Consider the following 19,189-nt stretch of genomic DNA (forward strand, 5'->3'; position numbering starts at 1 on the left):
GTTTTTTCTATTTTTTTCTTTTATATATTAATTTTAAGTGAAAAATTTGTTTCTAACATTAATATGTATGTAAATGAAGAATATTTAATTTAAAAAATAATTATTTAAATTGATATGTTATTAATTATAAGAATAACTTTTAATTTTAATTATAGATGATAATTGTATAGATTGATAAAAATATAATTAAAAAAAATATATAATTATTTTATATGATTACACATGAGAAATACGCACGTAAATTTTTAAAAGTTTATTGATGATCTCTCACTGATACGCTTATCTTTTAGCTTCGATTCTTTTGAAGTAGATAACAAATTAAACATATAGCTCAGGGATTATTAGCTGCATGGAAAGTAAGCGATGATGAGTTTATGTTTAATGTGGTACAAAAGGTAATTATATGCGCAATGTGTGTACAAAACTCTGTAGTAGCCCTGGAAGATGCTGATGAAATTTTTAAAGGTATTTGTCATAAGAATGCATTTATAATATTCGCGTTGAGTTTAAATAAAATATGATTTTAAATAAACAAAAATTAGATTAAAATTATATAAGACAAAACAAATTTAAAAATATAGATTTATATTTTTAGTTGATTTAAGATGCATTTATAAATGTTTTTTTCGTCTTTCAATCATGTCTTTAATATTCCAAAATTTTTAATAATAGTAAATATAGCAATTTCGGTCGGAGATGTAACGTTCTCAGTGATCGGTAATAGTGAAGCTCGGCATTTTGTGATTTTTGGTTTGCCGATTGAAGAGCTAAAACAAGCCAACAAGATTTCTCTAGCAAATGATTTGATAATAACCTTGAGCGCGTGGCAGCATTGTACACCGAGTGAATACGAATACGTAATCAAAAATCCATACAATATCAAGGTACACTTCAATTGTAATCTATAAATAATAGGTTTTTTTGTAATTTTTTTTTAACTAAAGATTAATATCAGTGTACCACAATTTTGTGTCAAGATCATAAGTCTGAATTTCTATAATTTTTATAATTCAAAGATTTATATTTATTAAAGAGACATTATAACGGTACAAGAATCATTCTCATTAGGAATTGAAAGGAAATAAATAAGATGCTATTAAGTTACAACAATTGGCAAATTAATGCGTCAGGTGCAATTAACATTCAATGTACAGCAAGATTTTTTTCAATAATCACAGATAGTAAGAGTATTAAAGCAACCAGATGCAAAATTAAAGACACCGATATCGAATGTTCCTACTATTTCGAAAGAAATAAAAAAAGAAAAAGTCATAGAAAGAAAATCTGTAACGCCACCTATCAGACCATCGTCACCTTACAGAGCACGTATATCTATCAACGGGAAACTATTCTCCGAGACAGCAATCGCCGATACGAAAAAAAAAACTTCTACAGGTGAAACAAATAAGAGATTATTATTTGAAATTTGTCGGTAAAAACATTCATCTAGGTATTTAAATTTCTGAACTTCAATAAATTTACTACATTTTTTATATATAATTTTTCTTCGCATTTCTTATTTATAATTATATTATAACTAAATTTTCCCATTTCACTAAAGAGATTAATTTGTTTTTTGTCCGCGCGTATAACAATTTTTTTCATGTGACTATCAGGATTTTTAGCTCGTAAATCTTTAATTAATAAATAATTATTGACTTTTTTTATTTCTTATTTTTTAAAATGCTGCCTACGAGCCCTATTTAGTCATTGTTTTAAAAGTGCATTGCTTACATTGAATGCCATCAACAGCGATTTCTGCGATAGCAGAGGAAAATCCAAATTTCGCTGTGCAGTTGAGAAGTTATTTGATAAAGCCGGTGATTCAACAGGTACCATTTACATTATTTTGGCTGTGATAAAAGAGAGAAGAATATGCGAATATACTGCATTTTATTTCGGTTAATAATTTAATTTATTACTTATTAAATATTCTTCTCATAGATCGAAAAGGGTATATCGTTAAGACTTTTGGCGGAGGTCAGACGAATTACAGTGGTATCCCTCGATATTGTTCCTAACAAATCTCCAAACAACGAATTAATTCTTTTGGTTGATAAATGCTTTATACTTTTACACAGGTATCACGAATATTGACTGCAGATAATATTATAAATAAATAATATATAAAATAAACATTTATTTTCATAATTAATATAGTATATGTAGCTGTTTTTAGCAATAATATTATTATTACCTTTATCGAAAGAACAAGAGAGAGAAAACTATTATTTATTTTAATATTTATTTAGCATAGTTACGCAATACGCAGGTTGCATTAACACGATGAATCTATACGAAAAAAATATTCTCTTTTGTATTGTATTTGGAATACGTGGATCCGATGACGACGACCCGTTTAAAATAGATGAACCTTGCACAAAGGGGATTACTTTCGCGATGCACGCATTGCAAACAATAAAAGACATGGCCGGAATTCAAAGCGTATTCGTAGGCGTTTCAACAGGTATAACTTTTGCAAGACAAGTGTATATTTTTTTATAGATTTATTTAATTTTTTTGCTATTTTTTATTATCCCTGTCAAAAAAAATTAAAACAGGAATAAGGCTAATAGCTCTATAAGTATATTTTAAATTATTACTTAAGTGTGTATAAATGTTGTTTCAATTATATTACAACAAAACAATATAATGTGTAAAAGTTGCGTTTACAAATACATTTGTATTATTAATTTTACTTTAGGAATGGCTTACTGTGGCGTAGTCGGAGATATCGCTAGAAAATATTACGCGATTATCGGACCACCTGTCACTAAAGTTATGAAAATAATGGTTATTTCCTACAATAAGGTTATAATTGGCTTATGATTTTGAGATATCTAAATTTAGTTTATATCTAAAAAAAATTAGCTAATGCGCTTAAGATAATTATTTTTTTAAATTTTGTGTATTAATAATAGCATGCGAAAATAATATATTCCGCTCTCTCTTCCTCCAGAAATATTTAGTTATATTGTTTTCAATTTCACTTTCATGACAATTGAAAAAATTATGTAAATATCAGGATAAATGCATTTCTTGTACTCAAATTACGTTTTTGAATAGGTTTCTTGTGACTATGACACTGTAATGCACAGCAACTTAAAAAAGTATCAGTTTCGCTCTCGAGGAGTGAGAATATTCGGACGATTAGACAAATTTCACGTCTACGAATATCTTGGTGATAAGCCGTGAGGATTTAAATCTGTAATATAAATCTTTTGCCTGAATTGCAAAATATGTAAAACATATTCTCCCCTGATGTTCGTATAGGATGAGAAAAGACATAACTATATCTTTGGACTATTGTTATCCTATTTTGGATAGAATGCAAGAATTGGAGTGCTTTGACGATATTTTGGACGAGATCGGAGTGACAGATCAGAAATATTCGGGACTGTTAATTGAGGTACGATTTATATTCTTCGAGAATCAAGTGAGTGTCTGTAATTCTTAATCAAAGCTACCACGATTTACGCTTGTATTATATCACTTTTAATATTATAATTATAATAATTAATTATTTTAAATTATAATATGTAATAACGTAAATATATAATTATATAATCTAAATTTTTATAAATATAATTATATTTATATTATAATTATATTATAATAATATTGAGATAAGTATACAATTACATTGCTTTATGCGTATGACGATAAAAAGCAATACTCAGGAATCAAACTAATGCATCTGTTTTGCATGCATTAAAATCGATTGATTATTAATTTAGGGTTCTGAAAGATCAGGAAAATCAAGGCTTTTAGATGCTTTTGTTAAGAGCGTTTACAACAGACAAATAAAACCAATTAAACTGTCTCTTCACGTAACGTACGCAGATAAGGCGTACTCGGTTATATATCATATTATGCTGCAAGTATGGAATATTTGGTTTACTTTATTCTATATATTTAACAAATGACAAAGATAAATAAATTAAGAAAAATTGATAGAAATATATTCTGTAAACATATAAATTTTTAACTATGAAAATAGAAGTAGAAAGAAAGAAAAAATTAATTTTTAAATACAAAAATATAGAAAATTTGTCTATATCTTTTTATTAATTAAAAATTTTTTATTTTTGATATAAATAGGTTAACTCTATTATAAAAAAATAATAAAGTATAGAAAGAAAATTATATAAACAAATTGGCCATTTTAATAATTAGACAAATTAAATTTTCGATTCTCTATTTGTTCTTTTATTATATCTAGTTATTATGGAGATAAATCTCTTTGAATCCTTCTTTTGAACAGATATTTGAAGCCGAGGATTGTGACACGGTCGAAGAGCGTGAAAAGACATTGCTTCTTAAATTAGGCAAGGTGCTTGCTCTAAAAGATTTCTGTTATCTCAACGTTTTAATGAGAGTTCATTTTCCTCTTTCTGACGTTTATTGCTCGGAGTCCCATTTGCAGCGTCACATAAAGACTCTTAATATTTTTGAAATGATACTGAAGCAGGTAATATCTCGTTATCTTGTCTCAAATAAATGATATGACATTATCTTAAAATTGTTTCCACGCAAATTGAACGTATGGTCCTTCACTTCTCGCAGTTAAAAATAAAAATCTGCATTTTGCTCGATGACATTCAGCACATGGATTACATGTCTTGGCAATTTCTATCATCAGCTCTTAATAACAACAACATTATCGTGGCGATGACAATGTTGAAACCGAATTCGTGGGAAGAACTATCCCACGTGGAAGTAGAAATCTACAAAGATAAAAGATTCATGAAGCGTATTCTGCTAGGTCTGAATGTAAATCTACTTCCAACATTTGCGTGTCAATTCTTGAATGTCTTTGCGATACCCAGAAAATTAAACAGGTATCGTCCACTACCATTTATTTTTGCACATTTTAGCTGATGTAATAATTTTAGAGATAATTCTTCGACGGTTTGACAGCAAAAATTTTGATATCATGCGTTGTTAAAATAATGATAGAATTCTTTTAGAGATTTACAGAGGCGCAAGGACGGCCATATTGGATGGTGCGAAACATTGCTGACATTGATACTTCAGAGTAATGGTTTAGACTTCATCAAGACATCGCCCGACAAAGCGAAACGATATGATCTCTTTTTTGCGGATACTTCTCTGGTAACAAAATTGCCTATCGATCTGACGCCTGACGAACTTACACCACCTTTACACTGGTCGCAGATAAGCGAATTGGATATCTGTGTCACGAATGAGAATTACTTCAAGATTGTTGATATAGATCGCGACATGAAAGGCAAATCTTATGTTATTATTTTTTCAATCTTCTTTCTTCTTTTTTTAAAAATAAATTTTTTAGTTTTTCACAATGTTTGCAACGAATGATTAAGTCCATGATGATATTTTGAAGTATACGGAGTTTCTCGTGAATCGTACTGAATTCATTTGAGAATTATTCATTTACAATAATTTTTAAATAAAGACTTGTTTAGTGTAGAATTAATGGGCGAGATCTACAATAAGATGAATCCGTACGAGCATAGTTTAATTAATTGCGCTGCTACGTTAGGCAAAGCGTTTAAACGAAGCATGCTGGAAAACGTAATACCGAACTCAATTCCACCTCATACTCTCAGCGGTGAGTATTCATTAATTCATGATGTATTTGTATGCGCTCTAGCTTACATGAATCTTGCAATTCCGTAGCTGTTTCCGAGATGATTCGAATACGAATATTAGAATGCGCCTCGCTTCAACGGCGAGACTTCCACACCGAGGATCTTATCTACTGTATAGACAAGAAGCGAAGAACGTTCTCTGATATGCATCATTTAGTGTCTTGTCATTGCTATCATTCACGTTAGCTCAATTATAAATATTTAATATTTGATCTTCACTTTTAAAAAAATAATAGCGTCTTGTAAAATTTTTCATAAGAAAAATTTGAATAAAAGTTGATTTACAGAAATAATATCAATAATTATGTAGACGCTGATTTGCTTATTTTCTTATCGGTTTCTTGATTTCTTGATTGAGCAAATACTTGTGCGTTTTTATTCTAGAAGCTACCATTTTATCCTCGCCTCTTTACGCGCACTGCAAAATGCTGGAGTTCAAAGTCGACTTATTTCGCAGCATCGTATACAATATGCAATCAAATGAAGAAAAACAAGATCATCACGTGAGAGCGGTCAAGTTATACGGTTTGGACGCACGAAAGTGCAATTCCTGTGGAAATGATCATTTTTTGCGAGTTCCCAGCAAGGATAAATTTACCGAGGTTAAACAAATGTGAACGATGATTAATGTACTCTCATTGAGTGTATCTCACAAATAATATGTAGCTTAAAAAGCATTGACTCGTTTTTACAAAATTAATTTTTTCTTTGCAAATTATATCATTGGCTTCATATTGTTAAGTATATACAATTTAAAAAAACTTCAATTCTAAATGTTTAATTGCTGAGTGCTAATAGAGTTTTTCAAAATTCCGATTGCTCTTTTCTTTGCAATATATTGTTCACGAAAGCAATATAACAATATAATAAATTAGTTTGTCATTGAAAAAATAAAAAATTCACGATTTTACATAATTAAATTCACACAATTAATTTTCAATGTCTTTTACTCGTTTGTTATTTATGGAGTGTATTTTTATTTTTAGAAAATTTACTCTGATTAATATTCCCTACTCTCACAGGAAGAAACCCCATCACATTTGCCTTCAGTTTCGCTGGTTCGTCATCGAACCCTTATTGCAAATCGAAATAACAAATCAATGTCCACGAAATCAAGTATAGTTCCCACGAAGGCAATTAGCCCATTGAAAAAGGAAGAGCGCCCAGTTGATGTTCGCAGAGTATCTATCATGCCGACCTATCTCGACATACCTGACGAAGAGGAGAGAGGTTGCCAATAATCCATTTATCATTTTTAAGGGATCTTTGACGAATTCTATTACTATTATATATATTCTCACAATAGCTCCAAAAGAGGAAGAAAAAGCTAAAGAAGTTAGTTTAATAAACGAATCGTTAAGGTTTTGGAAACGCCCTGCGAGTGTCGCTCCAGAACCGGCAAAAACTCCTCTAAACTACTTGGATGAATTTAGTCACATCGATTATCGCAACTGTCAATGCGACAGTGTTATTAGTCATCTTTTCTGGAGGTTACAGCGGCACATTGAAAACTGTGGTAAAATTACGAGATTTTTACTGTTTAAGGATAGTTTAGGAACATTTCAATATGTAAAAGGTCTGTTATTCTTATAGTACTAATCCATCGAGATGCTCTGAAATTATCTTGCTTATTACAAAACAATACTTTTTGTTACACACAGTTCTATAAAATAAAATAACAAAAAGGCATATGAGAGTCAGCGCTGTAATTATCGCACGTACTTTATTTTCTATATTAAACAATTCTAAATAATAATTACTAAATATGTGAATGTTTCGAACCCTTTCTTTGGGCCATCTTCAGCACATATATTTAGTGATCATTTAGAATTGTTTAATACATGTAATAAATATATATAATAAAGTACGCTCGATAATTACAGCGCTGGCTCCCATATGCCTTATTTTATTTTATTTAATTTTCAAGATGAGCTTGTACGTTTTTACACAGTTTTATGTACGAGAGACGCAATATAATCCAATTATATATATATATATATATATATAATTATTGATTTATTTTAGGAGAAATTGATAAATTGATCGATTTCTTTATGGAATACAGTGCCGGTCTGATCACAACTATGCAACCACTTTATGCCATTAAATTGCTTTCAATTGCTACTGAAAAGAATGAAGCTATCGAGATAGCCGAATGGACAGATGACAATGTAGAAAAAAATATCACAAATAAGGGAATTATCCTAACTTTAATGGGTCTGTATTTATTGTATATTATTTATTTCTGAAGAGCGGGAGTTTGTTAAATTTTTCGAGTATATGCATCATTGTTTAATTTGAATAAAGCCTATTCCATTATAATTACTAGAGAAATAATGTAATTTAAATCATCGTATAAAATAACCAACATAAACCTCATGAATTTTCGCAATTTACTTATTTTATGATCTTAATTTTGAAAAGAAATATCTTTATTATCGTTAATGCGTAATATTAATTATTATTCAGGCGACGCCCATACCGCATTGGGAAATTATGATCAGGCTAAGAAGTATTATACAAAAGCAGTGAAATTGCGGAATTCTTTGGCTAAAGTGAAGAAAACTATTTGTTATTGTATAATATCGAAAATATATTGTCAAATGCGATATGCTCCGCCGTTGGTTAATGAAGTATCAAGACGAGTTATTCTAAAGAAACTGGAAGTGGCATCATATTTGCGTCGTCTTTGCGTCGTATATATGGTATGTAATAACTTATTATAAATTGATTAAGCTAATTTGTCATTGTTCGTTAAAGATAAAACAAAAATGAAAAAAAAAGGAAATTGAAAAATATATAATACGTAAATCTTATTAATACAGTCATATATATATATACAAAGTGGTCAAATATTGCAACCAAACTTTGTAATCTGATAGGAAATTTAATTCCCAACAAAAAATTTTCTATAAATACACGTTTAAAAATGCTTTCTTAAAAAGTTACTGCCTCTAAAATTATCTTTTCTTATATCTTGCAAATATCTGAAGAAGCATTTTTTAACAAAAATTACTGAAACAAAAGTTGTAGAAAAGTGAGACCAAATATTCCAAGTGAGACCAAGTAAGACCAAATATTTTACTAATTTCAAATGTACACAATGTCAAATGATTTTTTTAGTTATTGATTGTTCGGTTTATTGACGATAGAGTTTTTGAAAAATACTATTTATACTATTATGATCTTAACTAATATTTCATTTATCTTTCTTATTATTCATATTCTGATTATTCCACTAAAAAAATTTTTTTTGCACTGTTTAAACAAATATTATCATAGGAAGAAATCACTTTTTGTACATTTAAAACTCAAAACCTATGAAACATTATAAAAATATTTTGATCTTATTCGGTAGATTATTTAATTCTCTACAACTTTTTTTTGGGTAATTTTTGTTAAAAAATGCTAGATATTTGCAAGAATATATTTAAAAAATAAGATTTTAGAAGTTTTTGTGAATTAATATTTTAGGGAAGCATTTTTGGACCATTTTTAGGAAATTTTTTGTTTAGAATTGAACTTCCTATCAGATCACGAAGTCTTGCTATAACGTTTGACATCACATTAAACATTATATAATATATCGTATTAGCTTTTTAAATTTTTTAACTAGAAAAAGTGCTTCTCAATTTTCTTTAAAAAAAATTAATAATTTTATTTAAATAAAGAACTTAAAAGATGACAATTTGTCGTAATGTCTAAAATAATACAATTTCCTTTTTTACCTGCGGATTTTAACTAATAATTAATGAAAAAATTAGATTGAATAAATTAAGTTAAATTGAATAAATTAAGTATTACTCACCCCGTGTTGCTCTGCTATCGAATTCTTCGAATTGTTGCGCCTGAATTCTCCCTGAATTTTTTCTTCCTTCTCCTTCTCCTTCTATTCTTCTCCTTGTTTCTTTTTTTCTGCTCCTTCATTCGGCTCCTTCCACTCGCGATTAATTATAATCTCGCACTAATTTTCATGACGCGTGACACTTTGCACAGTACTTATTTACGCGACCAATATTGTTCGATGTTCACTCGTTATTGAATTAAACAACGCAAAAAGTATAGTTAATTACTTTTCTTATTAAAAAAATAAATGTAAATAAATACGAATTAAACTTAGTTCCACAAAAGTATTCGAAAATATGTCGCCAGTTTTGATTACTACTCAATAGATATCGATCGAGAAGAAAACGCGAATACAAATCCCGCACGCAATATTTCTATTATCAATTATCATGCCCTTTCATTATTCTGCGATTCGTATATATTATTCTACGCTTTTAATCTCACAAAATGTCAAGCATATTATACAATATTTAAATAAATGATAAATTTCAAACGCGATTTATTGTGCGAAATAGGTTTGGATAAACACAAGCTGTTGTCGCCATATTTTTACATATTATAGAATTAATCGTATGATTAATAAACGCTAATAATCATAACGAATAATCGTGTTCGACGTTTCCAAGTACTTTTTACGACTGCGTCTCTCGAGATAATACGGACCTACTTGCTCGAGTCTCGCCACGTGAAGGTCGAAGCGACCTGCGACCTAGCGACTGCGCGTATAAACAACAGCGCTCTATACTCTGTACCAATGTTGTGCAAAATACCGAATTTTTCAACGTCCTTGAAACAGATACTTTTATAAGTATATTCTTTAATTATATATCTACGCCTATAAAAATTTTTAAACTCATTTTGAACTGTTACTCCGTATCGAAATAAATTTTCAGAATAATGAAAAGTTTTATAATAATTTTTGCATAATTATTTACAGATAGAGAATAAATTGAAGACGGCGCAAGCTTATGCCTTGAAAAGTTTCATGTTGACTTTTTCAAGTAGTAGTGGCCATTTTTTGGAAAAAGGAGAAATATATCTCGTGACAGTTCAAGTTTTGCATCGCACAAAAAATACCGAGTTAATACAATATATTGAGAGACCGATGCTTGCTGTAATAAAAGCAAAAATTAGCTGGCAAAACGTCGAAGAAATGACCATGATCGCAAAAATCTATCTAATGATGTATCAAGTTAGGTTAAGTAATTCAAATATATTAATTTATATGAGAATCTCTCTCTCTCTTTTGAATCAATCTAATTGTATATGTAAAAACAGAGCACTAAGAGGTGAATTGGAAGAAGCTATAAATATTGGTATAAAGGTTTTAAAAATCTCTAGAGCATTGCATCTTAATAAATTGATACTCGTTATTGTGCCATCGTTAATTCAAATAATGGTATTATTGAAAATTTTTTTGTTTATGTAGAAATAATATTTTAAATATTATTATACTTTCCAAATAAATTTCCTAAAAGATCCAAAACATTGTGTAAAAAATTATTATATATATAAGATGATGTATTTTCCATACATTTTCAGATATTTTTTTAATAGACAGTTTTTGGATCTTTTATGTTATTTAAGATGTGTATAATTATTAATTTTTTTTTACCTCTCTAATTCTTTCTTGTTCAATTAGTTATGGACCAAGCGTATCAACGAAGCCGTCGACTTGATACGGGAGCTTTATTTTTTAGCAGAGGAAGACGTGGATTTGTCAAACAAGACATGGTATTACGCTCTTTCCTTAGAATTCATACTAGATGCAGGAGTAGTACTAAATTCGTACGAAACGCTTCATAATTATTATGAAAAATGTATAGGTAAGAAACACATTACAATTCATAAAGATGCATTAATATTTATACAAAGAATTTCTCGTTAATTATAATTTTTTACGAATGTACACTTTATTTCATTCCGTAATTACTTTAACACGCGTGAAAACATTATTACGTAACGACAGCTCAAGACAAATCGAAATTTTGTGTTTGGCACGATCCGCAAAGTTTGTGCCGTTTATTGTCATGTCTATGGTTATACCAGCTTAGAATGTAAGTATTCAATTATCTTAATTTTATTATTAATTCTCTCTTCTCGAACATGGGAATAAAAAAATAGATAACTGAATTTCAAATTATTTATAAGTTAAAAATTGCAAGTTAAAAATCTCTTCGTTCACCGTGAGTTTATACATATTATTATACTTTTATTTAAAGATCGTTGCTCTACTCAAAATTATTAATCTGTATCATTCAAAAGTAAATAAAAAAATTTATAATTTTAAGGTATATATATTTTTTATATTTTTATATAATTTCCAAAAGTAAATGATTGAATAAATATTATAAGAAATATGCTATATATATACATGTAGTTGTTAATCAAAAGATATTGTATATAGGGGACACATAATTACTGACGCGTTTACGAGCAACGCGGAAGAATTCATAAAGGATATCAGTTGCGATAATTTTTCCCAAATTTTTACTTGTATCAAGGTATGTTTGTGATTTATTAAATATTTACGTTTTTTTTTTAATTGTTATACATTTTTTTTTTGTTGTATAAGAATTAAGAACCTATCGATCATTTTCTTCTGCAGATAAACTTTTAAAACGTATAGTTTTAAATCTATTACGAATAAGTCTCAAAATTCAATAACATTATCGAATATGTCTTTCACTGATATATAATTTTTTCATCACATCGCCACACAATGATAAATTATTAAATAATATTGCCGATAGATATTAAATAAAAATGATTACCTTTTTTCAATCGTTTTAATGCTGTTTGTGCAGGGACTTGAATGTCATCTGTTAATGCTACTCCATTGTATCAATATGAAACAATCTGATGAATTGGATGATCTGACTCAAGCTATATCGAAAATTATCAAATGCCTTGGAAACGTTTCCAAGCATGCGATGGTCGTAAAACCATGTTTGTATATGCTAATGGCGTATTTGAATGTTCTTCGAGGTTGTAGATCGACCACCCGATTTTATCTGCACAAAGCACAAAAATTTGCAATCTTGCAGGGAAACAAACTGATGGAAGCATGGATCATACAAAATAGAAGGGTAATAAATTTAATTGAAAATAATATGCTTTTATGATTAAGTCATAAGAATAAGTTAAATTAATTAAATCTTTGATGTAATACCTTTTACAAAAAATTGGTACATAGTCGATAATTAAATGTTCTAGACAATTTGACTATATTTTCCTTGCAGACGTGGAAAGAGAAGCTTTACAATAATATGGCGCGATACTGGGTGGAGTACGCTGGATCGGCAGATTTCGTAGCTTGGCAGTACATTCCAAATTTTTCCATTAACACCTGGTCCACTATTCTTTATCCTTTACCAATACCTGATTCACATTTATAACAAAAAAATGTAATATTTTAAAAATGTAATTTGATACATTATTATTATTTTTTTTATCACGTTACCAATTTATCACAGTTCATGATTATTCTTGTAGACGCTGGTTGAAAGAACATAGTAGATGTTGTAGCGAAATATTTATTTATTAAAGGCATATTACATTTTTATGTTCTAGAAAATAAACACGACGATCCCTTCGTGCGCACGATACTTCGTCAAGGTGAAATTTCCTCGATTCTTTTCCTCTTTTCCACAAAGTGACCTCCGCGCATGATAAATCTTAATCACGACAGCAGTGTCACGAATTCGCTTAAATACGGATATCTTCGCTGACCGAGTTTTTTACGCTTACATCTCGATGATTAATTATTACGTACTGCGATTTAATTAATTACTCTATTTGGCCGAATTTGGCCGAGTACGCCAAGGATGATTCGAAAGAGAAGGACAAAAAAAAGAGAAAAGAAACATTACAAAAGAGAAAAGTCGAGGGGAGAACACGAGAAAAGAGAAAGATGCGTTCGATCGATTCTTTTCTGGTTTTTAAAGAGACAGAAAAGAAAGTGCGTATAAACACTTTAACTGTTCTCCACGCGATCTTACACGCACGATCTCGCCGCGATAATGACTTTGATTTTAACTTAATTTAATTTACATTACATATAGCACCGACCAAAATTCGTTGTTACTTAGAAGAAATTGACACAATTTTAGCAACGTTTATATAAATTATTTGTTTGTATACTAAGTGCTATTTAAATATTTTTTCCTTTCGATACATTCGAAACTGCTACTAATAAATTTTTCGTAAACTTTATTGCTGATGATATAAAGAATATAAAGAAGTTTCTGTTCGTTAAAGACTCAATGTAGTTAGATATATTGTTTTAATAGAATCCATCGTAGACGCGAAAATTTTGTAGATTTTTTCAGCGTAGAACTCTTGCATCGGCGTACTCGGCCCGAATATACATATGTCCGCTTGGAACACACGCGTGTAATACTTGAAATTATTTGCCCGAACAGAAGAGTGTCTCCCCCTCCCCCTTCGCGTGCATTGCCGCATCCCTGAACAACGCGAAAATCCAAAAGAGATGTTTAAAATATTTAAAAGTCAAAAATATCTAAAAGGAAATATATTTAAAAAAACATTTAAAACACATCCGCTCGAAAGAGTCGGATGTTGTTTGCACATCTATATCTAAAAGATGTCTATGAGAAGGATTAAGATCACATTTAAGATCCCTCGATCGCGTCTTTTGGACATTCGTGTTGATCCGGGGCTTCATCCGATCCGGGATTTTCTCCAGGATCACAACGAAATTCGAAACTTTCGTCCGCTCATTCGTGGGCGTCGACCTCGTTGTCGATGCGACTGCTACGTATACCGGTCTTGCCTGTCCAGGGATAAATGTCCGGGCATGCTTGGCACGTCTTCATGTACCTCACGCCACTTTTGTGCCAAAGATTGCAGACCTTCGCGTTATTGCACTTCTTGGGTCGGTCCTGTGTACACATTTATCGCGATGCAATGGCAGTTATATTGCGGGATCGTACGTAAAAGAATACTTCTCAATGAACATTTCTTATTGTTAAAGATAGATTTTTAGAAAATCAAAATCCTAATATTTTAAATATTTTGTTAAGTAATTTTTAATTTGCAACGTTATACTCATCCAATATATTTTAATTGCAACTGTCAGAGTATAAATCAAACAGTTTAACATTTTATTTGAAGAAAATAATTGAAAATTTTAATACATTGTAATTAAGCTATTTGTAAAAACAGAAATCTCAGTAAACTGTGAGTAGTTTTACCGGATAATGGCATCCAAAAGGTTCGAAAGTGTGCAAAAGCGCCAGAGGCGTTGGATTCCTGATCCATTGTATGGCCTGCCAATTCGTAATTATCCATACATCGTCCATCGCGACGATGGTATCGAGAAACGATATAAAGCCTTCTTTATGATGTGGCTGAGTGAACCACGCGGCATGGTAGAACAGGCCGAAAGGTGCCCTATTTCGTGGGAATGCAATTTAATCATCTGTTTTATCCTAAATATATATGCAAAAATATTAAGACAAATAATTTACAAAGAATAAAAAAATTTTAATTGATTGTTTTTAAAGAAACTTACACGATGGAGCTTTCCTAAAGCGAGATCTTGACTCGATTCAAATTTATTGATATATAACCAGATTTTATGCAGAAAAAAAATTGAGTTTTGTTAGTGTAAAGTAATATATTATATATGTACATTAATATTATTATATATATTTCCTAAATTAAAAATTTTTAAAGATCCTCCTTGAGTCACACAATATATTTTAAAAGCCTTGCATGTCAAATCGTTTAAAAAAAGTTTAAAAACGAAATGTTAAGAACATGTTGATATCGATTAAAAAAATCGACCATATAATTTTTTGATTGTTTATCTTAACAATTGTATTCGTGGGTGCGAAATGTTTTACCGACCTGTTAGTCGTGTAATGCCTCTCGAAATTCTTAATGAGCATCTTGTACACGCCGTCGGGAGTCGGCGGATTGCTGCAGGCATCTCCCATAGAGCACCTACCTCCATTGAGATCTTGCCACATTACCATAGGAACTTCCCACAATCCTGGATAGGATCTCGTGGGACAGGGTGGTATCATGCAGTCGTGGAAGAGTTTGTAATCCAGCGTGTATGGCCAACTGGGCGGTCGATTCTCATAAATTGGCATGGAAGAATCGTATGTGAAGTTTGTGTCCCACAACATCTTGAACATATTGTTTCCTCCAACCTGCGACAAAATAGTATTATATAACAATAATAGATCTCTTGAACGGTAAAGAAATTTTTTGTAATCTTGTACAAGAGAAATCTCATCGAAAACAAACCTACTCAAATAGAAATTTTTTTTATTTTTAATCTCAATTTTCAATCTGACATTTATTTTGATACTTTAAAGGAATTTGATACTTTAACAAAAAGATCTCTCTTTTAAATTATCTTTTAAAATTATTTAATCTATAGTTATGTCAAAAAAAAGCTCCTTTTTTAAATCTCTAAATTGTTTACTGTCTATCTGAGATTTAAAATAGAAGCTTTTAATTCCTATATAAATTCAACCTATTTAAATTCTCTTGAAAGAAATCATAAGCATGAAAAAATTGAGATGAAAAATAGGAACCAAATTTTAACTCGGATAATCATACATCTTTTTATCATATAATATTTTTTCAATATTATATGATAACACTGACAAATAGAATTTAAATTACCGATAAGAAAGGAGCTCTCATTCCTCTGACATCTTCTAGCTTGACGCCTCCGTATGCAGCCAGAATTTCACGCTGTCCAGCAACTTCTCGCGCCCACTTTCGCGCCGAAAATTGTTCGCCGAAACTGTGCCTGTCGTGAAGATTTATCGTCGCATTGATTACTCGAGTAATAAAGAATTAACTTTTACGGCACACGAATCTTGAAATGGCTGACGACACGCATCGTAGAAACACATTTTTTTTCTTTCTTTTTTTTATTACATAAACGCTATTAGTACACATTAACAACTAAATCACAAGGTATTTACATCGAGAGAAGGTGGAAATGAGATTTTGTAAGAAGCAAAGTTCATTTATTATATCATTATAATTTTTGTATCAGTTTGAAAAATTTTAAAGTAGAGCACATCAGAAAATTAAATACGACATTGCGAAAATCAGCTCCAGATCTATTTGAATTGTTATTCAAATTAACGTGGTGAGATCTGTGGGATAGTCTGCATATGAAATGAGATAAAAGTCCTCGAAGTGAGTGTCGTCACCCTAATTAAGAAACGTTGCGCGACGAGCGAAAGCGATTTATCAATCGATCCAACAAGCAACAGTACTTGACTTGTTAACTCCTTCATCAGCGAAACAAACCAGCGTTAATTTCGACACTGAAGAAAGGCACGTAAAAAAAGCGATAATTGGCAACTTTAATGATCGTAATTAATTTGCATTTTATCCTAATGGTGTTAATGCGCCAATGATACGAGTGATTGTTGAATATGCGTGATTTCTCGAACTCGCGAATTGTGTGTTAATTACAAGGACAAGCAAATTTTTGAAATCTTAATACTTAATTCACTAACTTTGTATATATTTTTATTTGTAATATTCGCTATCGCTAAAACATACGGCGCAATTATAACGGAAATCATCGATTCTTGATATTTAATTGGCGTACAATAAGATATATTAAATTATACAAATTTATTCTAATTAAATAAAATGTAATTGTGAAAACGTAAACAAAAATTTATGGACAATAAATAAGAAATAAATATCAGATTCACGCGTTGAATATTCCGTAAAAATATCTGATATAGATTGTCAAGTAATATTAACAATTACAAGATTATTTATATATCACTTGCGAGGTTCCTTTAATAAAACATACTGAGAATTATGCTATTTAGGACGGTGACAATCCTCGCAGAGGATTGTCGATGCACGTATGACGGTTCGATTACTTACGAGACCGTGTGGGAAGCAATTTCGTGGCCCGAGGCATAGAGATTTTGAACCTGGCTGTAATCGGTCCACTCATGGGACACGTAGAAGGTGGCCGAGATGGGACAACCATTGGGGTTCTTCCGTCCCTTCTCGAACAGGTCGGCGTAGAGACCCTTGTTCAAGTCGTTCACGGAATCGTCGAAAGTCAGGAGAACGATTTGCGGTATCTCCTCCGGTAAGTAGTCACCTGTTCGTTTTAGGATCGCGTTCAGGATCCAGGGCACGAAGAGAGAAAGAAAGAGAGAGGAAAACGGACACAATGAAAGAATCGGGACACGTGTTCGAGATCATGTTGAAATGTATGTTGTATGTAGAATATTTTTTTGTGAATATCGGTGTGATGGGTTTTTTTGAGCGTTTTTTTTTTTATATGGCATATATGTGTGAAGATGTACCAGTTAGAGTGGCGCGTGATGGGAATGAGGAATATGACGAGGCATAAAAAGAAAGAAAGAGAGAACAACAGAAGAGTTAGTACACGCATATATTAGTATGCGACGCAGGTGTCGTACGCACCTGGTGAAACCGCGTGTTTTACGGCGTGTTATTATCAGGCCTCGCGATTTGAGAGATCGTCAATCTCGCGTTCGATGAAGATTCGCGATTGCGGTTTTACCGGGTGCATACGATAATTTGCATTTTCATCATTTTCACGAGGGATCTTCTAATTGTACAGTGCCGATTTCAAAGATAAGGACGGTTTTTGAAATTTGCCAAATTTTATAAATCATTTTCTCGAAAATTATTCAAGAATCTAAAGACAAGGATGCAACGCTTTAAAAAAAATCTCAAGATTTTAACATTAAAGACCCTCGAATTTAATAAACATATAAAGAATTTGAATATTCAAGGACTGAAAAAATTAAATGTTCAGTTTTTGATTGCGAATTAGAGGATCCTTCGCAGGCAAGTCCTTTCTTGATTCAACACCCGTTCAACACTTCGATCTTCCTCAGGAAGATGATCGAGTGAACAGATGCGATAATAGAAATCAGATGAGATGACATTCGAATCTCGCTCCTGCACTTTTGGTTAAAATAGCAACGCGATGGTATGTGCGACACACTCCCGGTGTTAATGAAAACCTATGCTTGCGTCCGGTCTTGATACGAACTTACGAGACAGTGTGAGACGCCATTTCATGACCGTCTGCATAGAGATTTTGCACTTGGCTATAGTCTGTCCATTCATGCGAGACGTAAAAGGTCGCCGAGATCGGGCAGCCGTTTGGATTCTTACGGCCGCTTTCGAACAGATCGCTGTACAGGGGTTTGTTAAGGTCGTTTACGGCGTCGTCGAAAGTAAGCAGAACGATCTGTGGCGTCTGCACGACCGGAATACCACCTGTACGTTACAGTTTCATCGTGTAGTTCGTGAATAGAATCGATCGGCACGGACGCGTCATCAACGTTTCTAGAGTAGATACATTGCTGATTGATCAGTGAAACTGATATGTCATTGCTTGGTGAAATCAAGAGAATATTTATATTCTCTATTTCTATCATATTTAATATAACATAATTGTACACTTTTTCGAAAATAAGGACACGAAAGCATCGATTTCTCTACGCGTTAATTACTATAATATATTATAAATTAAAATTATTTTTTATTGAAGATAGTAAATTATTCGGTTATCTTTTTTTCTTGTCAGAATTATTATCTCAATGTCTCTTTCATCACGCTAATTTTACCTACCCTATTTATATAAAATCAACAGCAAATCAAAATCCTAATTGCTATTTGAAATTTTTTAGAAAAAAAAATTA

General features: G+C 31.1%; 2 protein-coding genes across 4 annotated transcripts in view; one reads left to right on the forward strand and one right to left on the reverse strand.

Moving 5' to 3' along the window:
• The first annotated feature begins 410 nt into the window (after window positions 1-410).
• LOC140675372 (adenylate cyclase type 10) lies at window positions 411-12,897 on the forward strand. The gene is given in 27 exon segments (XM_072909750.1): window positions 411-465; window positions 673-884; window positions 1,179-1,395; window positions 1,753-1,832; window positions 1,945-2,081; window positions 2,253-2,467; window positions 2,705-2,811; window positions 3,067-3,191; window positions 3,274-3,409; window positions 3,738-3,881; window positions 4,265-4,471; window positions 4,567-4,841; window positions 4,971-5,251; window positions 5,453-5,593; window positions 5,662-5,814; window positions 6,021-6,235; window positions 6,656-6,867; window positions 6,869-7,149; window positions 7,659-7,850; window positions 8,103-8,338; window positions 10,417-10,676; window positions 10,758-10,878; window positions 11,122-11,305; window positions 11,449-11,536; window positions 11,887-11,983; window positions 12,287-12,568; window positions 12,722-12,897. Coding segments are annotated over 27 exon segments (4,809 nt in total). The 3' UTR covers window positions 12,878-12,897.
• Window positions 12,898-13,001: 104 nt separating this feature from the next.
• Window positions 13,002-19,189, reverse strand: part of Cda5 (Chitin deacetylase-like 5) — a 58,137-nt gene continuing 51,949 nt past the window's right edge. For 2 of the 3 annotated variants that reach the window (XM_072909289.1, XM_072909291.1), the window contains exons 12-16: window positions 17,382-17,607; window positions 16,143-16,272; window positions 15,354-15,661; window positions 14,696-14,894; window positions 13,002-14,383 (exon numbers count right to left, since the gene is read on the reverse strand). In XM_072909289.1, the coding sequence (XP_072765390.1) occupies window positions 14,219-14,383; window positions 14,696-14,894; window positions 15,354-15,661; window positions 16,143-16,272; window positions 17,382-17,607 (1,028 nt within the window). In that variant the 3' untranslated portion in view covers window positions 13,002-14,218. Of the gene's footprint in view, window positions 14,384-14,695; window positions 14,895-15,353; window positions 15,662-16,142; window positions 16,273-17,381; window positions 17,608-18,538; window positions 18,765-19,189 lie in introns of all 3 variants that reach the window. The other variant, XM_072909290.1, reaches the window with a different exon arrangement.

The sequence above is a fragment of the Anoplolepis gracilipes genome, chromosome 17 (assembly GCF_047496725.1).
Source record: "Anoplolepis gracilipes chromosome 17, ASM4749672v1, whole genome shotgun sequence".
Classification (NCBI taxonomy): domain Eukaryota; kingdom Metazoa; phylum Arthropoda; class Insecta; order Hymenoptera; family Formicidae; genus Anoplolepis; species Anoplolepis gracilipes.